Consider the following 27534-nt stretch of genomic DNA (forward strand, 5'->3'; position numbering starts at 1 on the left):
CGGGATGCGTCACTTCCGGGCCGCTGCGGGGGGAGCTCCGGGCCCGCGGGAGAGCCGGTAAGAGCCGAGCGGGGTGGGGGAGGCCCGGCCCGGGATCCCCGCTCTGGGCCAGGCCGGAAGCTGGGGCGGGGCGGCGGGTCCCGGTGCGGCCTCCGTAGCGATGGGAGCGTCACTGGGGGGGCGGGAAACCCCCGGCGGACAAAAGTGTGAGTGTGTTTGGGTATGTTGCACCTGCCCATCCCCCACTGCTGCCCCCTTCCCTCCCCCCCCGCCCCCCCAGGGCTCCCTGCGGCCCGTGTGAAGGGGGGGAGGGAACCGTCACTGTCTGTGTGTGTTGGACAGTCACATAAAATCCCTTCACACTGCCCCTCCCCCCTCCCCCTCTCCTCATTTCATAGCCACAGAAAATCCTCCCCCCCCCCCCCCCCCGTCTGGGGGTTTGTCTCTCCTGTTACCAAATGCGGAGTGTGTGACCCGTTTTTCCCACAACTGTCAAAGATGGATATAAAATATCCTAAAATCCCCCCTCCCCCCCCCCGGGCCACTTTCTCTCTCGTTGTCTATTTCTATTTGAATGGGCCCTGAGAGTTGGGCCCTGTCTCTCTAATGATAAAACACGAACCACAGCTCAGATTTACCCCTTTGCTCCGGTTCTTCAGCGTGACTAGACATTTATTGCAAATGTTGCCTCTTTTCTCTCTGTTCATTTATCAAATACTGATGGGAAACACTCAGATTTTACTTCTGATCAACAACTGACATATGCTGTGGAGTGTAGTTTTTTTGGGGTCAGGTTGGTTTTTTCCCCTCAATTGCCTGACATTATGTTGCAGTGTATTCTGTATGTTTTGTCTTTATACCTATATATTGCATAGCATCCTAGAAATGTAGGGCTGGACAGGACCTCAAGCTGTCATCAAGTCCAGCTCTCTCTGCCGAGGCAGGACTAAGTATATGTAGATTATCTCTGATAGAGGTTTGTCCTACCTGTTCTTAAAAACTTCCAGGGAAAGAGACTCCAGCAACTAGGGATTCATCCAGTGAAGTGGGTGACTTTGAGCCAGACACTGAAAGATCCTTGTGCCTTAGTTTCCACACTGGCCACAGGAGGTTACTAGTACTCCCTCCCCAGACTCCTGGGGGCAGCCAGGGATAATTAGTGGGTTATGGGAATTAGAAGATGAAAATTCATTAAGAACGATGGTATTTGTGTGTTTATTATTAAATCCCCAGACACCCACCAATCCCCGTCCTTCTTCCGATGAGCTATAAATATCTATGATGCTGTAGTGAGTTTCTGCCTCTCCCCACTTTCTATAGCAGCGCTTTTAAGAACAGGCCAGGGAAACATGGAAATACTTTGAACCAAATTCCAGAAGCCGCTGAGCGTGCACAAGTTAAAATGAAAACAAGGTTCCATCTCTCCAAGGACCTGGCCCCCAGTGCAAAATTATAGACACTCCCCAGAAATCTGAAACGGCCACTTCATAACTGATAGAATGTTATTGATCTATTGACTTCTGGGAATTACCAATAAAAGAAAGAACCCAGTGAAGTTGATAGCCTGAGGGAAAGATCTCATGTGTCTTTACAAATTGGTATAATCTAATCTGGAACTTTATACAGTAAAATGCCTTATTCGTAGCCCTATGGCGATTGCCTGTATCCTGTAGGGACCTTAATTCTGCCCAGTCCCAGCTGCTTCTGTCCCCCACCATACCCCCAAACCTTTTCACCCCTCCAACTATCCATTGTCAGTCTTCCCTCGCTGCTACCCCTTCCTGACTGGCAGAGAACCTCTAGCTCTGTCCCCTTCTCTTTGCTTCTGAAAGTTGCCTTTCCCAGGGCTTTGCTGCCTGTGTAAATGGCAGGTAAGGATGGGGAGCCATCACTTTCTGGGTATTTACTGAACATTCATCTAGTCCCTGACACCTTCATTAATGCAGAAGTAAGGTTGCCCAGCAGTATGTTGGGCCCTGCCAGAGTGTCAAGTTCAGCAAAATTCAAACTTCCAAAAACTAGGAAATAGAGAGCTAATGTGCACGCCAATGCAACCTTAACTCTGCCCCCTGGAGCTGGCAAAAGCCACTGGGCATTATCTGCCAGCACTCCAGCTGCACTCCCTGTGTTAGGTGTAGCTGCACTGAAAGGTAGAGGCGTTAGTTGGAGCAACTTGGTGGAGGTGTGATTGTGATATGAGAAGATCTGGGTCTGAGTCCCCCATGTGTGCAATGAAAGGAGAGAGGTGCATGTGTACCTTGAGCTTCCAGTCTGTACCGTTTCTGTACTGAGCTGTGCATGTTGTCAGGAGGTAACAGGGGACTGTTTGCCATGGGAATGGTCAGCAGTGAGATGGGATCTGAGAGCAGTCTGTGTGCTTAACGATGGGTAAGTGAATGTAGAATGTTAGCTGGAACTTCTGTGAGTAAGGATGAAAGTTGTAAAAAGTGGTGAAGAGGTGTTCAATTGACCAAGTGTGCGGCTGTTTCTGGGGAGCAGGCCCAGTATCTGAGTGTAGATCAGGTGCCAGTAGCTCCTGTACAGTGCAACTCAGCTCACCTAAAACCAAATTCCGTATTAGCAAAGATAAAGTGCTTTATTGTGTGCCCTGGTTGACATTTTCCCTAGTACTTTAGTGATAGGCACTAGCTCAAATGGCTGAGTGCACATAGGTGTGTTGTAGGAGTAAAGAAAGGGTTATTGCTCACGTGGGTCAGAATTAGGATTACATTGGTGTGTACTTTATCTCTGCATTTCCTGATTATTACAAGTTTGAGTTTTGCTGATCTCTTCTCAGGGCCGGCTTTAGGCTGATTCCCCGGAATTGGGCCCCACGCCTGTGCCTAAGAGGATCCCGCGCCTTAGGCGCCTTTTTAATTTTTTTTACTCACTCCGGCGGCGGTCCGCTCCGGGGTCTTCGACGGCCCCGCGACCCCGGCCGGAGCGCGGCAGCCCCGTGGCCCCATGACCCCGGCCAGAGCCCCCCCGGCCCCGCAACCCCTGCCGGAGCGCGGCAAGCCCCGCGGCCCCCCTCCCCTGGCCGGCAATCCAAAGTGCCGCCGAAGACTGGGAGCGCCGCCTGGTGAATACAAGTCCCAGGAATCGGGCCCCGCACTTGCTAAAGTCGGCCCTGTCTCTTCTGGAGGGGCACCAGACAGCTCCGGGCAACCTTAAATCCTGCGTTCATAAAGTTTTTTCTACGTGAATTTCCTAGTTTTTGCACAGAGCAATGGTGGCTGGAGGAGTTAGGAGCCCTATAGGCAGTTCTGGGTCTCATACAAGTTTGCAATCGGAGGCACAGAGAAGTGCAATGACTTACCCAAGGTCACCCAGCAGGCCCGTGGCAGAGCCAGGAATAGTCCGTGTCCAGTGCTCTCTCCACGTAGGTGCTGGGTGATTCTGAAGTGCAGCTCCCTTCTCCTGTACTTTTTGTTATAGTGGATTGGGAACGGTTATGCTTTCAAATGTCTCTCTCCTTCTCCTCCTCCTCCTTCTCCCACCATTCCCAGCTCCGTCTCCCCTTCTTTCAAGTGTTTGTCATGGGCAGTTGGTAACAGAGCCAGTGAAATATGCCAGGAATAATCTGATGGGGAAGGAATAATGTGGCACCCCCGCTAGTTTCCACTGTTAGAATTATAGCGCAAACACAATACAGTGACGTCTCTGCAGTTCTAGACCAAAATATTTTTCACCTAGTATCAGCAGGGAAAGATGAAGAGCTTGCTTTTGGCCATGTTGAGTTTCAGTAGACAGCTGGTGGACGTCTTCTGGTGGTATTGGAATGACTGGGCTAAGATTTAGTTTGATTGGAGGGAGACAGATCCAGAGCAGAAAGGGAAAGAGGGATTCTGTATTTGCAGATCTTAATGTACAATCTGAATTGTATTGGTGTGTCCCCCAAATATCAGGGTTGGAAGGGACCTCAGGAGGTCATTTAGTCCAACCCCCTGCTCAAAGCAGGACTAATGCCCAGACAGATTTTTGCCCCAGATCACTAAATGGCCCCCTCAAGGATTGAACTCACAACCCTGGATTTAGCAGGCCAATGCTCAAACCACTGAGCTATCCCTCCCTTGTAGATATGTGTTAATCATCTGTCCTCTTCCTAGAGTTCTGAGGAGGTTATATGGGTATTTTTAAAGAGTGCAGACTGCAGATTAGCTTGCAGTGAGGTCTTCATAAGTGCAGGATCAGGCTCTAAACTGCTGTCAAGTCCACCCAGTGATCAAACTGAAAACACACGTTGATCTTTCTGTTTTAGTGACCTGATGGGTAAATTACAGCAATCCAAGGTTAAAAGAAATAGATCTGTGATTTTATTTAGGGCTAGTCTACACTTACCCGGTAGTTCGACGGCTGCGGATCGAAGTTCCGAGTTCGATTTATCGCGTCTGGTGTGGACGCGATAAATCGAACCAGGAAGTGATCCCCGTCGACTGCGGTACTCCAGCTCAGCGAGAGGAGTATCGCGAAGTCGACGGGGGAGCCTGCCTGCCGCGTGTGGACCGCGTCTGAACCGTGGTAAGTTCGAAGTAAGGTATGTCGAATTCAGCTACGTTATTCACGTAGCTGAATTTGCGTACCTTACTTCGACTTGGGGGGTAAGTGTAGACCAGGCCTTAGATTGGTGTGGCTTTAAGAAACTGCTTTCATGTTTCTCTCTTTTTTAATTTAATTTTAATGGAGATATCCTATCTCCTAGAACTGGAAGGGACCTTGAAAGGTCATCGAGTCCAGCCCCCTGCCTTCACTAGCAGGACCAAATACTGATTTTGCCCCAGATCCCTAAGTGGTTTACTCTCTCTTAGATACTGACCCTGCAAACAGTTATGCATGTGGAGGGCTCCCATGCATAGATGTTTGCAGGATTGGGGCTTTAGTGAATGAATACTGGAGCAAAAGCAGGTGGATAGGCCTAGTTCAGGACATTGGCATGGTTACATTTCAAACAAAGTTTACATAGGTGTTAATGGCTTAAGGTAAGAAAGACAAGGATTCTTTTAACAACATAATTCTTTTGGAGTGTTGTAGGTATCTGAAAACTATGATCTTAATGATTTTTTTTTTAAATGTCCTGTGTTACTAATCAGTACAAGGTAAATAGTTAAAACTGGAAGAATTTTACCATGGACGCTGTTTATTTGTTTGGCCTTTCAATTAGAGTTGGATTCCAGACAAGTGATTTCCATTAAGTTTTAGAATTTGTCTGGGGAGAGGTATTGGAAACCATTAAGGCCAGATCTTTGCTATCTGGTATAGTTCCCGTTCTTCCGAGTACTCCTATTGACTCAGAAGTAGCAAGCAGTAGGTGTGGTGCTAGGTTTTTTGTAGGATGAAGATCTTATTTGCAAGCTCTTTGAAGCAGGGATCTGTCTGCAAACTCCAAAGCCATGTGTCAATGTGCTCCAGGGCTTCTACGCTCAGTTTTTGAGTTGGTGACACACACACACACAATGTGAGACCAGGAGAACTTTGCCTGTTTCTACAGGGCTCTGTTGCACTTGCACAGTGTTGGGTCCTAAACACTCATTTAAAATACCCACCACCAGCCAGTTGATGTTTTACTTCCCTTCATATTTTCAGTGTTGTCACTTGTTTGTTTGTGGTTTTGTTTGCTGTCTGTGTTGCTTTATTACTTATTTTTACTATTCTATGTGTGTGAAGTATTCATCAAATTAAGAATTGACATCCCATAGAAATGGTATACGCCAGAGTGAATACCTTTTACTCTCCTTTCCAGTATCAGAAAATATTGTATTAATATATGCGATGAGAGCATGAGAATTTCTAGTTGACTCATAGATTTGTTCAGCATCTTAAAGCTGAGCTGTGTGTGCAGATAATACGCATGCAGGAGGGATAGTTTTGTGAGTAGAGTAGGTCTCTGCTGTTAACTCCTGCTCCAGTCCTGGCATGGTTTGCAGGTGTGGAGGGGCTGGCCCAGTCCAGACTAAAGCAGCAGTTTAACCCCTTCTGTGCCAGTGTGCAGTTTATATAGCCCTTCACAGGCACCCAGGCCCAGGGAATGGCCCCCTATCAGCCCCATGCCTGATGTGGTTGGGAGACCCACTGGCAGCATTGCCTTTGAGGGTGCTGCTCCCCCTCTCTCTCCTCCCCCTTTACTGCCACCACAATGCCTGTCACCTTCACTTCCTGAGGGGTGACCCCAGAAGGTGTGTTTTGTTATCCCTTTCCCTACCCCCCAGGATCCGTTATACACCCTCTGTCACTCACCTCTGTCTCAGGAGACAAGGCGGGTCATGGGGCACGGGTGATGCTATGCTGGAGATCCATCATCACTGAAGGAGTGGCAGCCTTGACCCCCCTTGAAGGTTGCCGGGATGCTGACGTGCACTGGCGGAGAACTGGGGCTTGACTGAGTCCATGGACCATTTGGCCCACAGTGTGTCACTGTAAAGCCTGCTCTGCATTGCTGCCAATTGCTGCTGGTGGCGTTGTGCCCGTAAGTCTCTGTAACGCTGTCTTCAGTGACTCGAGGGCATGAGCACCAGCCTCAAGCAGACTGGTAAGAAGCAGGGAACAAACCCCAAATTGTCTGTGAGGTCTATATGTAGATTTCACCAACCAAGTATCCAGTGTAAATGCTTCAGGCACTGTAACAGCATTAACATGGAATCACAGATAGTCCCCTTGGGTCATCCCATATATCTCACCACACAGGTGAGCTCACCTTTGTGACAGATGGTCCCTTACTCCAGGGGTTCTCAACCTTTTTCTTTCTGAGGCCCCCCTAACATGCTATAAAAACTCCACGGCCCACATGGGCCACAATAACTGGTTTTCTGCATACAAAATCCAGAGCTGGCATTAGGGGGTAGCAAGCAGGGCAACTGCCTGGGGTCCCATGCCACAGGGGTACGCACAAAGCTACATTGCTTAGGCTTTGGCTTCAGCCCCGGGTGGTGGGGCTCAGGGGCCTAGACTTCAGCCCCATGCGCTGGGACTTCAGTTTTCTGCTCTGGGCCTCGGCAAGTCTAATGCTGGACTTGCTTGGCAGCCCCCTGATAACTGCTTGTGGCCCCCCGGGAAGCCCCAGACTCCTGGTTGAGAACCACTGCCTTACACCTCGAATCACAGCAATGTTCAGGTTACTGCCAGTCCCGAAGGACCAGTCACTTATTAGGTCAATTGAATCTTAGATCTCCCACAAAGACAACACTTGTAGCCAGTCCTGTCATAACCTGTATTGAGATTTATTTAAAAAGAAACGAGAGTTGTTTACAAAGTTAAAGCAGGTTAAAGCAGATGCAGATGAGTTACAGTCTTAAATTTCAAAAGGTAATAGAAGCTTCTGTAATAAGCAAGCTCTACATATTCTTTAGGACTAATGCACGCTAAGCAGCTGGGGATCTCTTGCTTATGCCTAGAAACTTTTCCCCCAGAGTCCAAGCAGCATACAGATAATCAGTTCCTTCTGTATGGGGTTTTTTATCCCCTTCCTGCCATGTGCTCTGAGCTGGAAACTCAGTTAATGGGAGGTCAAGAGCACAACAGTCTTTTGCCTTCTTTAACATCCCATAATAGTCTATCTGGTGTTGACGGACCTCTCCTGCCAGGCAGGGTGTAATGCATTCTGTTGCCAATCAGCACTTCCCCTAGGTAAAGTCTCTCCCCTGTCTGGTGATTTAAATAGCCACAGAGGCTCACAATGCAACTAGTCAGATATTAACCCAGGCAGCAACTCAATAAAGCATTCAATAAAGTCTAAACACATTGTTATAATTCTAATACCTGTTTTAACAATACTAACCCAGGTGAGCCAGACTGATTCCAGCTATGCATTTGTCCATGTTCAAATAAGAAATGGGGGCTTCTGCAAGAAGTGTCACAGGCAGGATGGGCAGGGATGGTGTCTCTGGCCTCTGTTTGCCAGAAGCTGGGAATGGGTGACGGGGATGGATCACTTGATGATTACCTGTTCTGTTCATTCCCTCTGAAGCACCTGGCATTGGCCACTGAGCTAGATGGACCATTGGTCTGACACAGTGGGCCGTTCTTATGTTCACAGGTTCTATCAGGTTCTATCACAGGCTCACTGGGGAGCCACAGAAAGAAACAAGGTGTGCTGAGGCAAGAAGACCCAGTCTCAGAGCCCCCGGGGGGTCATGCTTGTCAAAAGCTAAAACTAGGCCCAGCCCATGAAAGGGGCACTCCCAGGAGATACTGTATAAAGGCTGGAGCATCAAACAACTTTGTAAACCTGAGACAGCTGCCTTGGGACAATGACAGGGAGAATCCCCAACGTGACTCCTTTGATTCTGCTCTTCTCTGGCCTTTGGTTCATAGAATCATAGAACTGGAAGGGACCTCGAGAGGTCATCTAGTCCTGTCCCCGGCACTCAAGGCAGGACTAATTATTATCTAGACCATCCCTGAGAAGTGTTTGTCCAACCTGCTCTTAAAAATCCCCAATGATGGAGATTCCACAACCTCCCTAGGCAATTTATTCCAGTGCTTAACCACTCTGACAGTTAGGAAGTTTTTCCTAATGTCCCACCTAAACCTCCCTTTCTGCAATTTAAGCCCATTGCTTCTTGTCCTATCCTCAGAGGTTAAGAAGAACAATTTTTCTCCCTCCTCCTTGTAACAACCTTTTATGTACTTGAAAACTGTGATCATGTCCCCTCTCAGTCTTCTCTTCTCCAGACTAAACAAATGCAATTTTTTCAATCTTCCCTCATAGGTCATGTTTTCTAGACCTTTAATCATTTTTGTTGCTCTTCTCTGGACTTTCTCCAATTTGTCCACATCTTTCCTGAAATGTGGCGCCCAGAACTGGACACACTATTCCAGTTGAAGCCTAATAAACGCGGCGTAGAGTTGAGTAATTACTTCTCGTGTCTTGCTTACAATACTCCTGCAAATACATCCCAGAATGATACTTGCTTTTTTTGCAACAGTGTAATTCTGTTGACTCATATTTAGCTTGTGATCCATTGCGACCCCCAGATGCGTTTCCGCAGTACTCCTTCCTAGGTAGTCGTTTCCCATTTTGTATGTGTACAACTGATTGTTCCTTCCTAAGTGAATTACTTTGGATTTGTCCTTATTGAATTTCATCCTATATACTTCAGACCATTTCTCCAGTTTGTCCACGTCATTTAGAATTTTAATTCTATCCTCCAAAGCACTTGCAACTCCTCCCAGCTTGGTATCCTCCGCAAAGTTGATAAGTGCTACTGGGAGGGTTTCACCATATCTCAGAGGGTTACACCCTCGTGGGTGGGGGCTAGGCCTGTACTGGAATAAGGTCACTCTGTGCTTCACAGTGTGGCAGAACCTAGAATATCCATTAGCAGGGAAAAATCCAGGGGGAATCGGCTTGTGGAATGGACAAAAGCCCCATCTGAATTCTCTCACATTGCCCTTCTCCTTCCTAGGCAGTCGTTTCCCATTTTGTATGGGTTGTGACACAGGAGGGCCAGGGAGCAGTGGGAAGTGGTAGAAGGGAAGTATATAAACCCTAGGTTAATTAAGGCGTGGTTCCCTGTAGACTAGGGAGGGTTGCTACAGGTTAATTGGAGCACCTGTAATCAATTAAGGCCCTGTTAGAAACCTAATAAAACCCCCTGCTTCAGGCAGTCAGGGGGAAGGAGAGAGGACTGGAGCTTGGAGGTGTGCTGTGAGACTTGGAGGAACAGAAAACCGGAGTAAGGGAGACCCTGCCCCAGCAGGGGAGGGACATTCCCTCCCCCAGAGTTTAAGGACTGAAGGTACCCCACCCAAGGGGGAAGAGGGTAAGAATCTGCAGGGGTTGAGAGGGGCTGGGACTCAGAGTGAGGAGCAAACCCAGACCCCTCCCCCACTTCCCTCCTTTACCACCTTCCCAGGCCACTAGTGGGGCCCTCAGTGCCCCAAGTGCAGGGGTAAAGGGTGGTATTTTAGCCCCCCCCCACCAAGAAAAGCGCAGGACCCACCATACTACATCGACCATCTTGTTACACGTGGTGTCAGGAGTGGGATCTCTGTGCCGTGAACATAATCCAGAGTGGGTCACAACCACCCTGTCTCAAGATGGAGGATCTGGTCAAAGCACTGTTGCAAGCCACTGCCGCCCAGCAGGAGGCTACCCGGGTCCAGGCAGCTGCCCAACAGGAGGCCATGCGGCTGTAGCAAGAAACCAATCACCTGCTGATGACCCAGGCCACCCAAGATCAGGCCATGCTGCAGGAACTAGTGAACCAAGTGAAGGTCCTTACGGAGCTGAGTCGCTGGTATGATGGGACACGGACCATACGGGCCAGCTACTGTCTGCAGAAAATGACCCGGGAGGATGATGTGGAGGCGTACCTCCTAGCTTTTGAGAGAACAGCTCTGAGGGAGGCCTGGCCCCGAGACCAGTGGTCAGGGATCCTTGCCCCATTTTTGTGCGGAGAGGCCCAGAAGGCCTGCTATGATATGACCACAGAGGAGGCAGCAGATTACGCCCGACTGAAGGCGGAGATCCTAGCCAGGGCAGGGGTAACAACGGCCTTGAGAGCCCGGAGGTTCCATGAATGGCAGTACTGTGAAGACAAGACACCGCGATCACAACTATTTGACCTAATCCACCTAGCCCGGAAGTGGTTACGCCCGGAGGCTCTCAGCTCAGAGAAAATGATGGAGCTCCTGGTACTGGACCACTATACGAGGGGACTACCCTCGGGCCTCCGAGCCTGGGTAGGCCAGAATGACCCCTCCACCTATGACGAACTAGTCACCCTTGTAGAGAGACAACTGGCAGCCCGTGAACTGTTCGAAACCCCGGGAGGTGAAACACGGCGTTTTAGGAAACCAGTCCCAACCCCGAGGCCCCGGATCATCGAGAACTCCAGGAAAGCTATAGCCGGAAGAACAGGCACCAGGGAGCGGCCTGAGACCCCAAAGGGACCTGGAGGTCCGGGGGGAGAGGGTTGGGGAAGCGAGTCAGAGGGCCCAAGACAGAGGGCAACCTCCGGAATGAGATATCGCTGTTATGAGTGTGGGGAGTTGGGGCATATAGCAGCCCAGTGCCCCAACAGGGAGGAGCCCATGCAGTGTAATCTGGGGGATCCCGGGGACCAATGTGGCCTAATCAGCCTGGTGGGGGTTGTGATGGCCCAACATGAGTACACCAGGCCAGTAAAGATGAATGGCATCCAGACCATAGCTTTGGTGGACTCTGGGAGTGCTGTCACATTGGTCTCAGGGAAATTCGTGGGGCAAGACCAGCTGAGCCGGGCCAAGAGCACTGGAGTGACATGTGTCCATGGCACAGTAAATTTCTACCCCACAATTCCAATACAGATTGAGATCCAGGGAAGTACTACCAAGATGACTGCAGGGGTGGTCCCCAAGCTCCCCTACCCAGTCTTAGTTGGCAGGGACTTTCCTGGGTTCGAGAGCCTACTCCCCCCCCATTGAGTTAGGGAAGGAAAGTAAACCCCGAGCAGAATGTGAGGTGCCCATGGATGATCCTACCACAATTTTTGCTGGGTTTTCCCCAGAGTTATTTTCACCCCCTGGGAAGTCCCGGAAATCCAGACGGGAAAGGAGAGCAGACAAAAGATTAGGAACCAGGATCTTGGCAGCAAACCAGAAAGCTGCCCTGGTTGGGAGGAAGGCACGTGGAGACCCAGAGACGGCCCCCAGCATGAGCAGAAGCACCCCAAAAGAAGGAGGGGAACCCAAGTCAATAGAATCAGGCCAGATTGGTCCCGCACGTGAATGTTTTGGGCAGGACCAAGCCGATGACCCACTATATGCAAACGTGAGGGAGGAGGTAGTAGAGGTAAATGACGTGCCAGTAGAAGGGAAAACCAAAGGCACAGGGCCATACTATATAATCAAGCAGGATCTGTTGTACCGGGTAGTGCCAATACGGGGGGGAAGTAGTAGAACAGCTCTTGGTGCCATGGAAGCACACAAGGGCTGTATTAGAATTAGCTCACAGTCATCTGTTTGGGGGACATTTAGGAGCAGACAAGACCCTGGATAGAGTCCTAAGAAGGTTCTACTGGCCGGGGGTACAGGCAGAAGTCCAACACTATTGCACCTCCTGCCCAGAGTGCCAGCTGCATAGCCCCCGACCTCAGTTAAGGGCCCCGTTGGTACCCTTGCCCATAATTGAAGTTCCTTTTGAAAGAATAGCAATGGATCTAGTGAGCCCACTAGAAAGAACAGCCCAGGGCCACCGAAGCATACTTGTCATCCTGGACTACGCTACACGGTACCCCGAAGCCATTCCTCTAAGGAACCCCACTTCCAAGGCAATCGCAAAAGAACTGGTGCAGGTTTTTGCTAGGGTAGGCATCCCTAAGGAGATCCTGACTGATCAAGGGACTCCCTTCATGTCGAGAGTAATGAAAGACTTATGTACCCTGCTCCGCATCCAAGCCTTGCGGACCTCGGTTTATCATCCCCAAACAGATGGTCTGGTTGAGCGATTTAACCGCACTCTCAAGAGTATGATCCAACACCACATTGTCACCTGTCCCAGAGCAAGGGTGACCATAAAACCATATCGCATACCGGAGGCAAAAAGAGAAGAAATTAGGGCAGAAGTAAGGAAGATGCTGGAACTTGGGATGATTGAGGAATCCCACAGCCACTGGTCCAGCCCTATTGTCTTGGTCCCCAAGCCTGATGGCACCCTGAGGTTTTGTAATGACTTTTGAAAGTTAAATGAGGTATCCCAATTCGATGCCTACCCGATACCACGTGTTGATGAGCTGGTGGATCAGTTAGGCAAGGCCCGATACTTGACCACCTTGGACTTCACAAAAGGCTACTGGCAGATCCCCCTGGCTGAGGACGCCAAGGAAAAAACCGCTTTCTCTACACCTGACGGCCTCTTCCAATATACTGTCCTCCCTTTTGGGCTCCATGGGGCCCCCGCAACTTTCCAACGATTGATGGACAGATTACTTCGACCCCATTCCAAGTATGCTTCTGCCTATTTAGATGACGTGGTAATCCATAGTCCTGACTGGAAGACACACCTGGGGAAAGTGGAAGCGGTACTAGATACTCTTAGACAGGCTGGCCTCACCGCTAACCCATCCAAATGTGCAATAGGGCTAGCCAAGGCCAGATATCTCGGGTATGTAGTCAGAAGGGGCCTGGTGAAGCCCCAGTGGAACAAGGTGGAGGCAATACAGAAATGGCCCCGCCCGATCCGCAAAAAACAAGTCAGAGCATTCTTAGGGATAGTGGGGTACTATCGCCGGTTCATCCCTCACTTCGCCACAAGGGCAGCGCCTCTGACGAACCTGATAAGAGCTCAGGGCCCGGAGATAGTTAAGTGGACCGAGGAAGCTTTCACAGACCTAAGGACAGCCCTTTGCAGCCATCCAGTGCTCATAGCCCCAAATTTCACAAAGGAATTCATCCTACAAACAGACGCCTCGGAGGTAGGACTTGGGGCCGTCCTTTCACAGATGGTGGGAGATGAGGAGCACCCAATCCTTTACCTCAGCCGAAAGCTCCTGCCCAGGGAGCAACGGTATGCCGTAGTAGAAAAGGAATGCCTAGCAATTAAATGGGCCATGGAGATTCTACGGTACTACCTACTTGGGCGGCAGTTCACCCTTGTGACGGACCACGCCTCACTCCAATGGATGCACACAAATAAGGAGAGGAATGCACGAGTGACTAGATGGTTCCTGTCCCTACAATCTTTTCACTTCCGGATCCAGCATAGAGCCGGCAGCCAACACAGCAACGCAGACGGCCTATCACGACAACACTGTCTTTCGTCCCAAGTAGCCCAACCCCATGGCGTTGAGCAGGGGAGGGGGATATGTGATACAGGAGGGCCAGGGAGCAGTGGGAAGTGGTAGAAGGGAAGTATATAAACCCTAGGTTAATTAAGGTGTGGTTCCCTGTAGACTAGGGAGGGTTGCTACAGGTTAATTGGAGCACCTGTAATCAATTAAGGCCCTGTTAGAAACCTAATAAAACCCCCTGCTTCAGGCAGTCGGGGAAGGAGGAAGGAGAGAAGACTGGAGCTTGGAGGTGTGCTGTGAGACTTGGAGGAACAGAAAACCGGAGTAAGGGAGACCCTGCCCCAGCAGGGGAGGGACATTTCCTCCCCCAGCGTTTAAGGACTGAAGGTACCCCACCCAAGGGGGAAGAGGGTAAGAACCTGCAGGGGTTGAGAGGGCTGGGACTCAGAGTGAGGAGCAAACCCAGACCCCTCCCCCACTTCCCTCCTTTACCACCTTCCCAGGCCACTAGTGGGGCCCTCGGTGCCCCAAGAGCAGGGGTAAAGGGTGGTATTTTAGCCCCCCCCCACCACCAAGAAAAGCGCAGGACCCACCATACTACATCGACCATCTTGTCACAGTGTACAACTGATTGTTCCTTCCTAAGTGAATTACTTTGGATTTGTCCTTACTGAATTTCATCCTATATACTTCAGACCATTTCTCCAGTTTGTCCACGTCATTTAGAATTTTAATTCTATCCTCCAAAGCACTTGCAACTCCTCCCACCTTGGTATCCTCTGCAAAGTTGATAAGTGCTACTGGGAGGGTTTCACCATATCTCAGAGGGTTACACCCTTGTGGGTGGGGGCTAGGCCTGTACTGGAATAAGGTCACTCTGTGCTTCACAGTGTGGCAGAACCTAGAATGTCCATTAGCAGGGAAAAATCCAGGGGGAATCGGCTTGTGGAATGGACAAAAGCCCCATCTGAATGCTCTCACATTGCCCTTCTCGCCCTGGCAGGCTACAGAATAATGTTCACATTTCGCTGCAGATCATCCCCTCCTCCCAGCGGGAAGGAAATGGCTTCAATGGAGCTGGCTCAGGTAAGGGATTATCAGGGAGCTGGTGATGGGTTCTGCTTGGAGGGAGAGGAGCAGTAAATGCATAGGAGGGTGGGAGCTGCTCGAGGTGGTGGGAGGCAGGAACTATGTAGGGTGGAGAAAGGGAGGGGACAGGATGTGACAAACATGCTGAGACTTGTGTAATCTAGGGTGTGATGGGTTGTCACTCTGGGGTGCAGTCTGGGGGGCTTCTGGGAATTGCTGTGCCCTCTAACCCTCAAGCTGGGCTGGCCCTTCTCACACTGCTTTGCTGGAGATTCACCCAGCCTCTCCAGAGCTTTTTGTCACCCAACACGAGAGCAGGTGGTGCCATACACTCAACTAAGCTACCTGAGTGCTTTACCTAAGCCACTCAGGGACAGATAGAAGACATCAGCCAATTTCCCAACGATAAGTGATAGCAAATAGATCAAAGCAGATTACTTAGCAAATAACCAAAAACTCAAACTAAGCCTAACATACTAGATCAGAGGTGGGCAAACTATGGCCCACGGTCCACACCCGGCCCGCGGGATTCTCCTGCCCGGCCCCTGAGCTCCTGGCCCGGGAGGCTAGCCCCCAGACCCTTTCCTCCTGTTCCCCCTCCCCCGCAGCCTCAGCTCGCCCCTCTGCCAGCGCAATGCTCGGGGTGGCGGGGCTGCGAGCTCCTGGGGAAGTGCCGCTGCAGAGTCCGGCCTGACCCGGTGCTCTATGCTGCACAGTGTGTGGCTGTAGCACCACCAGCCACCGGTGCTCCAGGCACTGCGGTAAGGAGGCAGGGAGCGGGGGGGTTGGAAAGAGGTCAGGGGAGTTCAGGGTGTTGGTCAGGGGGCGGGGGTGTGGATAGGGGTCAGGGCGGTCAGAAGGTGGGGAATAGGGAGGGTTGAATGGGGGTAGGTGTCTGGGGGGGGCCGTCAGGAAGGAGGGGGGGTTGGCTGGGGTGGCAGGGGCAGTCAGGGGTGGGGGTTCTGGGAGCAGTCATGGAACAGGGAGCAGGGGGGTGGATGGGGCAGGGGTCCCAGGGGGCCATCAGGGAACAGGGGGTGTTGGATGAGACAGGAGTCCTGGGGATGGGCTGTCAGGGGTGAGAAGTGGGAGGGAGCAGATAGGGAGTGGGGGCTGGGCCACTCCCCCCTCCCCGAACCGGTCCTCCATACAATTTCCAAAACCTGATGCGGTCCTCAGGCCAAAAAGTTTGCCTGCCCCTGTACTAGATGGATAGAATTTGAATTAGCAATTTCTCACCCTGACTGATGATTGAAGCAGTCCACCAAGTTTCCATACACAAGCTGGAAATCCCTTTACCCTGGGACCAACACTTCCCCCAGTTCAGTCTTTGTTCCTCAGGTGCTTCCAGGAGTTCTCTTGTGTGGGGAATGAGGCCAAGAGAAGATGTCACACCCCACCTCATGTAGCTTTTCCAGATGGCGGGAACCCTTTGTTCCAAACTCAGTTTCCAGTCCAGTTAGTGGAAAAATACAGGTACCAAAATGACACTTCATTAGTTACCACCACTCCCAATCTTTGTGGCAACTGCAAACTTTATAAGTGATGATCTTGTATTCTCTTCTAGGTCATTGATAAGAATGTTAAATAGCACAGAGCCAAGAACCAATCCTTGTGGGAACCCCCTAGAAAGAAATCCACTCGACCATGGTTCCCCATTTACAATCACAGTTATTACTCTATTTAATGTATGCCGTGTGTGTTTTGTATCTTTCTAGTCAAAATATTGTGCTGAACCAACTCATATACCTTACAGAAGTCTAGGTATATTACATCAGTACTATTAGCTGCAACCAAACTTTTGATCTCATCCAATAAGAATATCCAGTTAGTTTGATAGGATCTATTGTGTCTACACTTTTGTTAACGGGTACTAATGATATTACCCTCCTTTAATTCTTTATTAATGAAGTCCAGTATCGGCTGCTCCATTCTCTTGCCCAGTATCGATTTCTGACTAACACTCTTGTAATTAGCTGCGTCATCTCTTTTATACTTTTTAAATATTGGCACAGCATTAGCTTTATTCCTGTCTTATGGAATTTCCCCAGTGTTCCAAGTCCTAATTAAAATCCACATTAACAGTCCACCATGCTCCTCCACCAGGTCTTTCAAAACTCTAGTTATATGGACCCACTGATTTAAACACGTCTAACTTTAATAGCTGCTGTTTAACGTCCTTGTGAGTTGGGGCTGGTCTACACTAGAGGGGGGGATCGATCCAAGATACGCAACTTCAACTACGCGAATAGCGTAGCTGAAATCGAAGTATCTTGGATCGAATTACCTGGGGTCCACACGGCGCGGGATCGACGGCCGCGGCTCCCCCGTCGACTGCGCTACCGCCGCTCGCTCTGGTGGAGTTCCGGAGTCGACGGTGAGCACGTTTGGGGATCGATATATCGATCCCGGATAAATCGATTGCTACCCGCCGATACGGCGGGTAGTGAAGACGTACCCCTACTGTTGGAATGGAAAGACTGTCGGCGTCAACATCTTATGATATGAGTTACATCATCTGTTTTTCTCCAAATCCAGGAGAGAAATATTTATTGAACACTTTACCTCTTCTGCATTATTTTTGATAATTCTGCCCATTTCCATCTAGTAATTTACCACTACCATTGTTAGGATTCATTTTATACTTAATATACTTTTTAAAACTTCCTTCTTATTTTCATTGATTTCTGATAGCTTCCCTTACCAATTTTCTACAATTCTGACCTTCTAACTTACATTCTTTACTATTGACTTCCCCTTTCTTCCATATATTTTATTTGGAGAGTGTTGGGATTCCTACCAGGGAGCCACCAGCAGGGTCCAGAGACAGCCCCATCTCCTATATCAAGCTCTGGCTAGTAGGTATGTGATAAATGTGACGATCCTGCCTCCGTCTATCAGCTGGACGACACAAAGGTTCTCTCTTTCTACCCTCTGATGCCTCCTGGCTGCTCTAAGCAAGGTGGGGTGGGACTCTGTTAACATGTGCCTCCCGGAGTTTCCATTTACTTGGCGCTGCTGTTCCGTGAATAGTGGGGTTGTGAGTGGGGCAGCAGGTACTGAGTGTTGGACTCTTTCTCTTTCAGGGGCTGGTGACTTTCGAGGAGGTGGCTGTGTATTTCACCAAGGGGGAATGGGCTCTGCTGGACCCCACTCAGAGAGCCCTCTACAGGGATGTCATGCAGGAGAACTATGAAACGGTGGTCTTGTTGGGTAAGGAGTCCTGTCCCCTGGGTTATTAGAAGCTGCGGGGTCTCTAAAGAACCAGAGTAGTAATAACTTTATACCTTTATTCGTCATACAAGTTTTGACAAGTTTCCCTGCCCCCCCTTTTTTGCCTTATCTCCCATACACTAGTATAATTTTTGGACATGTGCCTTTTTGGTGCCGTCAGTCATTTTAAAATTGCATTTAAGGTATCCTTATTGGCTACATTAATAACTGTAGCTTTCATGCCTTTTCCTCATTTTAAGAGGCAAATATGCTGCCTGTAGAATTCTAAATTAAGTAAATAGGTGTATGACTCATGCATGGCTTGTGTGACAGTAAATTAAATAAATTAATGGAGATGTCCTATCTCCTAGAACTGGAAGGGACCTTGAAAGGTCATTGAGTCCAGCCCCCTGCCTTTACTAGGAGGACCAAGTACTGATTTTCCCCCAAATCCCTAAGTGGCCCCCGCCCGGATTGAACTCACAACCCTGGGTTTAGCAGGCCAATGCTCAAACCACTGAGCTATCCCTCCCCCCAAATGAGTCAGATGAGCTCCTCTTTTGCTAGGAGAGCGTAAAATGTTGCTATTCAGGACCCCGTGGGTGAAGGGAGAACAGAGCTTTGGGACGGGAGGAGAATGGGGGAGTAGATAATTCTGGGGTGCCAGGACATGGGGAGGGTGTGTGCAGGATTAGAGCTAAGAATCAGCAGGGAGGGATGAGGTAGTGAGAGACTAGGAGGGAAGGCAAGAAGCTCCCAGGGTGCCGGGAGGTGGTGATGGCTGAGAGTAATGGGATGAAGGGGAGGGGAGTGTGGAGGGAGGGCACCCAGGAAGTGAGCTGAGTGGGTCAGTGGGAGGGAGGAGAGGTTTAGGGATCTAGAGCTGTGGGGGATCTCAGACCTTTAACCCCGAATCCCTGCCCAAGCCTCAGGTAAATCCTAGACTTCAGCATAACTACTCCCACAAAGCCTCAACTTAATATAAGGCCCTGAACTGTAGCAAGCTTAGGCTATGTTTACACTACCGCGGCCAGTCAACCTGCACTACGCAACTCCAGCTACAAGAATAACAGCTGGAGTGGACGTACCTTAGGTCAAGTTCCAGCAGGGTGTACACTGTGGGGGGTCGACGGGAGAGCTTCAGGGGTAGAGTCAGGAGTAGAGAACTGGAGAGCGATTTGCAGTCGATTTGGCAGGTCTTTATTAGACCCGCTAAATCGACCACCGGTGGATCGATCTCAGAGCGTCGATCCCGGCTGTAGTGTAGACCTGCCCTTAATAACCTATTTATTTATGTTCACCTCCTAGCCCCTCCACGCATGTTCCAAGCTAATAAGCAATACTGTGATAATGGCATTTTACCTCTACCGAGTATAAAATTGCCCACAAGACATGAGACTAGGGCCTGGTCTACACTATGAGTTTAATTTGAATTTAGCAGCGTTAAATCGTCCACACAACGAAGCCATTTATTTCGAAATAAAGGGCTCTTCAAATCGATTTCTGTACTCCTCCCTGACGAGCGGAGTAGCGCCAAAATCGATATTGTCATTTCGAATTAGGGTTAGTGTGGCCGCAATTCGATGGTATTGGCCTCCGGGAGCTATCCCACAGTGCACCATTGTGACCGCTCTGGACAGCAATCTGAACTCGGATGCACTGGCCACGTAGACAGGAAAAGCCCCGCGAACATTTGAATTTCATTTCCTGTTTGCCCAGCACAGGAGAGCATAGGTGACCACAGAGAGCTCATCAGCACAGATAACCATGCAGGCCGATAATCGAAAAAGAGCACCAGCATGGACCGTACGGGAGGTACTGGATCTGATCGCTATATGGGGAGAGGATTCAGTGCTAGCAGAACTTCGTTCAAAGAGACGAAATGCCAAAACTTTTGAAAAAATCTCCAAGGGCATGATGGAGAGAGGCCATAATAGGGACTCAGAGCAGTGCCACGTGAAAGTCAAGGAGCTCAGACAAGCCTATCAGAAAACAAAGGAGGCAAACGGTCGCTCCAGGTCAGAGCCGCAGACATGCCGCTTCTACGCTGAGCTGGATGCAATTCTAGGGGGGGCCACCACCACTACCCCACCTCTGACCGTGGATTCCGAGGCGGGGGTAATCTGATCAGCCACACCTGAGGATTCTGCGGACGGGGAAGAGGAGGAGGAGGAGGACGAGCTTGCGGAGAGCACACAGCACTCCGTTCTCCCCAACATACAGGATCTTTTTCTCAGCCTGACTGAAGTACCCTTCCAAGCCAGTACCCAAGACCATGACCCCATGGAAGGGACCTCAGGTGAGTTTACCTTTTAAAATATAAAACATGGTTTAAAAGCAAGCGTTTTTTAATGATTACTTTGCCCTGAGGACTTGGGATGCATTCGCGGCCAGTACAGCTACTGGAAAAGTCTGTTAACGTGTCTGGGGATGGAGCGGAAATCCTCCAGGGACATCTCCATGAAGCTCTCCTGAAGGTACTCCAAAAGCCTTTGCAGAAGGTTTCTGGGCAGTGCAGCCTTATTCCGTCCTCCATGGTAGGACACTTGACCACGCCACGCTAGTAGCAAGTAATCTGGTATCATTGCATGACAAAGCCTGGCAGCGTATGGTCCCGGTGTTTGCTGGCATTCAAGCAACATCCGTTCTTTATCTCGCTGTGTAATCCTCAGGAGAGTGATATCGCTCATGGTAACCTGGTTGAAATATGGGAATTTAATTAAAGGGACAGAGGTGGCTGTTCCTACTGGGCTGTTTGCCTGTGGCTGAAAAGAAATCCTTCCCTGCAGTTAGACAAGCGCGGCGGTGGGTGGGGGGGGGGGGGGAATTGGCGCTGAGCTTTTCGCCTTTGGCTAGCGGGGATCTTCCCTGATACCAGCCACGCGGTGGGGGGAGGGATAAAGCGATCATCCCAGAGAATTGGATGCCGGGGGGGGGCAGGGTAGTTTGTTTTCTGCTGCTGAAGGTTAACAGGAAAACCGCAGCAGTCAACGGGCTTTCCTTGATATGTGGGAAAGGAGGGCGCAGAAGCCGAAAGACAATGGCTTACCATGGCCGCATGCAAGCCGAATTCTGTTGCCCGGACCTGCGTCTGTGATCTCTAACACCAAAGCCACAGGCACTCAATATTAAGATGGAAAATGCGACCTTGTACTGAAATCACATGTGCTATGTAATGTGAATAGTGTTGTTCACCATGAAAGAGTATAAGCATTGTTCTGTAAAATGTATCATTTTAAAAACTTCTCTCCTTTTTTTCATCCCTCCAGCAGCTGCAAATTTTTCAAGCCTCCCTCCTCTGTCCCGAAGTCTATCTCAGATAAGGCGGCGGAGAAAGAGGACGCGAGACAAGATGTTCTCGGAAATAACGGAATGCACCCGCAATGAAAGAGCTCATTTGAATGAGTGGAAGGACACGGTATCTAAGTACAGGAAAGATGCCAGTGAACGTGAGGTCATGAGGGACGCTCGAGATGAGAGGTGGCAGGCTGCAACGCTGGGGCTGCTGCGTGATCAAACGGACATGCTCTGGCGTCTGGTGGAGCTTCAGGAACGGCAGCAGGATAACAGACTGCCGCTGCAGCCGCTGTATAACCTCCCTCCCCCCTCACCATGTTCCATAGCCTCCTCACCCAGACGTGTAAGAACGTGGTGGGGGAGGCTCCGTGCACCCTCCCAGTCCACCCCAGTGGACAGGCCAACCAAAAGGCTGTCATTATATTGAATTTTTTCAGTGGCCTTTTACTTCCCTCCTATCCTCCTCCCAAACCTCACCCAGGTTACCTTGTCGGTTCTCTCCCTAGGTTTATAATCAATTAATAAAGAATACATTATTTTTAAATGATAGTGACTTTGTTTCCTTTAAAAGCAAGCTGTGATTTAAGGGGGGAGGGTGGTTTGCTTACAGGGAATGAGTCAATCAAGGGGGTGGGTTTTCAACAAACAGAACTTTCACACCGTAGCCTGGCCAGTCATGAAACTGGTTTTCAAAGCTTCTCTGATGCGCAGCGCTTCCTGGTGTGATCTTCTAATCGCCCTGGTGTCTGGCTGCGCATAAGCAGCAGCCAGGCGATTTGCCTCAGCCTCCCACCCCGCCATAAAGGTCTCCCCCTTATTGTCACAGAGATTGTGGAGCACACAGCAAGCAGAAATAACAATGGGGATATTGGTTTGGCTGAGGTCTGAGCGAGTCAGTAACGATCGCCAGCAACCTTTTAAACGGCCAAATGCACATTCTACCACCATTCTGCACTTGCTCAGCCTGTAGTTGAACAGCTCCTGACTCCTGTCCAGGCTGCCTGTGTATGGCTTCATGAGCCATGGCATTAAGGGGTAGGCTGGGTTCCCCAAGAATAACTATTGGCATTTCAACATCCCCAATGGTTATTTTCTGGTCCGGGAAGTAAGTCCCTTGCTGCAGCCGTTTAAACAGAGTAGTGTTCCTGAAGACGCGAGCGTCATGAACCCTTCCCGGCCAGCCCACGTTGATGTTGGTGAAACGTCCCTTGTGATCCACCAGTGCTTGCAGCACCATTGAAAAGTACCCCTTGCGGTTTATGTACTGGGTACCCTGGTGCTCCGGTGCCAAGATAGGGATATGGGTTCCATCTATCGCCCCACCACAGTTAGGGAATCCCATTGCAGCAAAGCCATCCACTATGACCTGCACATTTCCCAGAGTCACTACCTTTCGTAGCAGCAGCTCAGTGATTGCTTTGGCTACTTGCATCACAGCAGCCCCCACAGTAGATTTGCCCACTCCAAATTGATTCCCGACTGACCGGTAGCTGTCTGGCGTTGCAAGCTTCCACAGGGCTATCGCCACTCGCTTCTCAACTGTGAGGGCTGCTCTCGTTTTAGAATTCTGGCACTTCAGGGCAGGGGAAAGCAAGTCACAAAGTTCCATGAAAGTGCCCTTACGCATGCGAAAGTTTCGCAGCCACTGGGAATTGTCCCACACCTGCAACACTGTGCGGTCCCACCAGTCTGTGCTTGTTTCCCGGGCCCAGAATCGGCGTTCCACGGCTATAACCTGCCCCATTAACAGCATGATCTCCAAAGCACCGGGGCCCGCGGTTTGATAGAATTCCATGTCCAGGTCCTCATCACTCTCGACGCCGCGCTGCCGTAGCCTACTCCTCACCGCCTGGTTTTGCAGGTTCTGGTTCAGCATAAACTGCACGATAACGCGCGAGGTGTTTACAATATTCATGACTGCTGTCTTGAGCTGAGCGGGCTCCATGCTTGCCATGGTATGGTGTCTGCACTGTTAACCCAGGAAAAAGGCGTGAAACGGTTGTCTTCCGTTGCTTCCCTGGAGAGGGAGGAGGATGTACCCAGAACCACCCGCGAAAATGTTTTTGGCCCCATCAGGCATTGGGATCTCAACCCAGAATTCCAATGGGCAGAGGAGACTGCGGGAACTATGGGATAGCTACCCACAGTGCGACGCTCCGGAAATCGACGCTAGCCCCGGTACATTGACGCACACTGCTGAATTAACGTGCTTAGTGTGGCCGCATACATTCGACTTTATACAATCTGTTTCCAAAATTCGAATTATATAAATTCAGATTAATCCCGTAGTGTAGACATACCCTGGGTCATAGATCATAAAATCAGGTCGGGGTCCACAAGAGTGAGAGTTTGTAGAGAGTCTTCTCCCCTCTCTCCATCTACAGTAGCCAGAAGCTGTCTTCCTTCCAGGCTTCTTGGCCCAGTTCTTGTTTCTTACATTCTCCTTTTCCAGAAGAATTAGAGGCTGTTGCTCCTGAATTTTAGGGTTTAATTCCCCAGCTTTCTCCACACACTGGGGGAGTTTAATTCTCCCTCCCATTACACCTGAGTCACTCGATTTCCTAATTCCCCAAAATGTGCTTTTGCGATGTCACAGTTCTGGGGTAGCTGAGCCTTTGACCTGCCTCCACGGTCTGCTCAAGGAATGCCCTGTCAGGTATCAGGCCTCTAGCCAGCCACTCTCTATGGGTAGGGACCCACATGCCTCTCCTTTTTGACTAAGGTGTGAGGATTGCAGCTTGTCCTCCACTGTGTTCACTGGACTAACGTCCAGCTCCTGTGCTTTGCTTTCTCTCCAAGGGCTGTGAGCAGTGTGTGTGTGTGTGTAATAGAGGTGGGAATTTTGGTGATACTTGTATGATGCCAATACACACTTCAGTTTCCTGCTGTGATTGGTATTGCTATGATTATAAAAAGCAGGAGACATGAAGTGTTTTGTCATGTAGCTGTCGTGGGGTGATATGAATGAATCATTAAGGACTGGCTGGGGCCAACCTACATCAATGGAATACCCGAGAGAGACAAGGGAATAATCCCTTGCGTCTGAAGAAGTGAGGTTCTTACCCATGAAAGCTTATTCTCCCAATACTTCTGTTAGGCCTGGTCTACAATACCCGCCTGAATCGGCGGGTAGAAATCGACCTCTCGGGGATCGATTTATCGCGTCCCGTCAGGACGCGACAATCGATCCCCGAATCGACGCTCTTACTCCACCAGCGAAGGTGGGAGTAAGAGCCGTCGACGGGAAGCCGCGGAGGTCGATTTTGCCGCCGTCCTCACAGCGGGGTAAGTCGGCTGCGATACGTCGAATTCAGCTACGCTATTCGCGTAGCTGAATTTGCGTATCTTAAATCGACCCCCCCCTGTAGTGTAGATGTAGCCTTAGTCTTAAAGGTGCCACAGGACCCTCTGTTGCTTTTTACAGATTCAGACTAACACGACTACCCCTCTGATAAGGGAATAATTGTCATCTGTCCATGGGAGGATCTCCACTTGGCTGAGTGAAGCATACATGGACTCGTTATGTTTTGGGAGCGGGAAGGACTGGGCTCGCAGATGCAGGGAGCTCTACCGGAGCGAAGACTAATGGACAGGCACAGGGAAAGGAAACCAAAGCGTTTTCTACAGCAGCATGGCTCATGGGCATTGGCCAGTATGGACTATATTGTCGTCTTCGCTTCCCTGTGCTAATCTAAGGACTTTCCAATGCTGCGTTTCAGTTGACTAATAAACCCTGCTATGTTTTAAAAGTCTGCCCAGTATCACAGCAAAAACTTGCTCTGTTCATTGACTGAGGAACAGTCTCTGAACAGGAGTATCATTCAGCTGGACCTGCTGGCAGAGCTCACAGGTTGAAATAGGAGTGTTGAAGCCAGAGGCTCAATCTCAGGTGTTGAAGGTACATGGCCTATCCTTGTGGAAGAGTGGGACCCCTTGGGGGTCTAGTGCACTCAAGGGGCACCTCCCAAGGACTGTTTAAAAGCCAGGGCATTGCACAGATCCTGTGGATCCATGACAGTGTGCCAGTGCGCCTTCTGGGGAAAAGATATAAAACAAGAAAAGGATCTAAATGTGTATTTACCATCGCCCCCTCATCAGTGCTCGTGGGAATCCCTGATCAGTTCCAAAGTGTATTAAACCCTTCCTTAAAGGCTTACCTGTTGCTTATCAGGTCATGTCAGTTTTGTTAGAGGGCTTTCCCTTCACCCTCCCACTTCCCTGGTTCTTGTCACGCAGACAGCAAGCAGCAAAAAGACCAGACGTTCGAAGCGCAGATAAGGCATATTCCGAAGCCCTTCACACCAATTGGCCTTATCTCTATACGCGATAGAGTCTGTTCCCCAGTGTTCCGTTGTCAGCTCTGATACCGCAGAGCATTTTCCCCGTGTCCCCCTTCCCAGCTCTGACGCCACAGAGCGTTTTCCCCGTTTCCCCCATCCCAGCTCTGACGCCACAGAGCCTTGCCTGTGTCTCCATTCCTTGTTCCTGTTTTCCCCCCTTAACAAACATGATTCCAATTTCCTTTCCCCCTCCTGTTTGATCCCATTTATATAGTAATATTCTCAGCTATACCTTAACCAATCATTGTACTGAAATTTAACTAACCAATTCTAACATATTCTCTAACCAGTTGTATCCCACTACATAATTTGCTTACACCTAGCAACATTAATTTTACAGCAGACAGAAACAATTAGAGAACCAGACTGATTAACAAGGTAAAAGTTGTGGCCATAAAGATAAAACAATATGGAAATGAGGGTTTCACAACCACAACCATTAATAAGTGATTTATTGCCAGACAGGATGCTATCAAACTAAGTTTTCTTAAACCATCTTAAGATCTGTTTCTTTATCTGGTGGGGATGGACGCTATCCGGACATTGACCGTCTTCCTAACAGCCCAATACCACCTTATTTCAGTGTGACTGGTTTGGGAGGTGAGGATGTGACCCTATGCTTCCCAGCTTATGGCTGCCCCTGCTGCTTAGCCAAAGGCCTTAGCCTAAGAACAAGGCCTCAGACTATCCTGGTGAGAGAAGGCCCATACACAGGCGGACTGTGATTTTGATTCTTTGTTTTTATACCCCTGTAAGTAGCTAAGTGATAAAAATACACCTAAGTTCTTCAAGTACAGGCTTTACAGGCAGGCCTGAATATCTCTATTCTAACAGTGGGTTCTACCCCTTCCTCCATTCTGTGTCTGTCTTGTCTATTTAGATTGTAAATTCTTCAGGGCATGGACCATCTACTATTCTGTGTTTGTACTTGTCCTAGCACAATGGGGACCCACTGTTAATGGGTCCTCAGGCACTAAGGTAATGCATATGATTTATAATAATAATAACTCTCCTGCCACTTTGAGCCAAGGAAGATGGCCTTGGGATGTTACTGCTTAAAAATGATCTGGGGTTAAAACCATGGAATATTCCTTGTGACAAGTATCCCACAAATTCCACTGACCTCCCTTGTTTTCTTTCCCTGGAGTAGGGTTTCCAGTTTCCAAACCTGATGTGATCTCGCAGCTGGAACGAGGGGAAGAGCCGTGGGTCCCGGACCTCCAGGGCTCTGAGAAAGAAGTGCTCCCAAGAGCTGCCTTCACAGGTGAGGAATTGGTTAAACCAACTCAACAACTGTTTGGGAATGCAGGAAACATTTGGGATGCCCTACAAAGACCCTGTGAACTCTCCAAGTTCAGGATTGTTCCCTGCAGATGTGGAATCATTACGGCAGATGTCACTCATGGCTTCCCTCCTATTCTAACTGACAACTGGCAGCAGATCCCTCCCCGATCTCGCTTTCCCCTGAGTGCTCTGGTGAGATGCGGACCAAAACTGATCCCTTCCTCTCTCGTCTGTGGGAAGGGTTTGGGGAAAATCAGCTCCTTATAGGTTTGATCTCTCCCACACATATTTTGGTTTGTTCATCCCTTTTTCCATTCCTCTCTCTGAGATCTCCTTTCTTTCTGGCGCAGGGACTGACCTATGTCTGGATTCTCTCTGTCTCCCATCAGGTGTTGGGATGGTGAATGAGAATGAGGAGGAGAAACCCCATCAGGAAGATGCTGAGCAAGTAGAACCACATGGAATGTTATCAGGAAGATCCAAAGGGAATGTTTTCGGGAGTAGTGCACTCCGAGAAAAAGCAAAAGCCTGTGAGACTCAGGAGAGGTCAGAGGAAAACTTTAGTAGCCACTCAGACCTTATAACAAGCAGCAGAATCAACTTGA

At 49.7% G+C, this 27534-nt stretch overlaps 2 protein-coding genes across 2 annotated transcripts in view; both read left to right on the forward strand.

Annotated features, from left to right (window-relative positions):
• The window catches only part of LOC135889559 (zinc finger protein 850-like), a 54307-nt gene that overhangs the window by 25512 nt on the left and 1261 nt on the right, over positions 1-27534 (forward strand). The gene's annotated exons all lie outside the window — the stretch shown is intronic.
• Positions 1-27534, forward strand: LOC135889463 (zinc finger protein 2-like). The gene is made up of 6 exons (XM_065417333.1): positions 1-57; positions 14710-14792; positions 17882-18008; positions 26796-26909; positions 27319-27459; positions 27521-27534. Exons 2-6 carry the CDS (start codon positions 14721-14723, stop codon positions 27532-27534), a joined length of 468 nt encoding a protein of 155 aa, XP_065273405.1. The 5' UTR covers positions 1-57; positions 14710-14720.

The sequence above is a fragment of the Emys orbicularis genome, chromosome 15 (assembly GCF_028017835.1).
Source record: "Emys orbicularis isolate rEmyOrb1 chromosome 15, rEmyOrb1.hap1, whole genome shotgun sequence".
In the NCBI taxonomy this organism is placed as follows: Eukaryota; Metazoa; Chordata; order Testudines; family Emydidae; genus Emys; species Emys orbicularis.

Bases quoted from the DNA above. Each gene is read 5' to 3' on its own strand.
- LOC135889463 (XM_065417333.1), top strand. From the start codon at position 14,721: ATGTTCACATTTCGCTGCAGATCATCCCCTCCTCCCAGCGGGAAGGAA. The intron at 14,793-17,881 runs GTAAGGGATTAT...TTTCTCTTTCAG, and splicing joins CTTCAATGGAGCTGGCTCAG to GGGCTGGTGACTTTCGAGGA. The intron at 26,910-27,318 runs GTGAGGAATTGG...GTCTCCCATCAG, and splicing joins CCCAAGAGCTGCCTTCACAG to GTGTTGGGATGGTGAATGAG.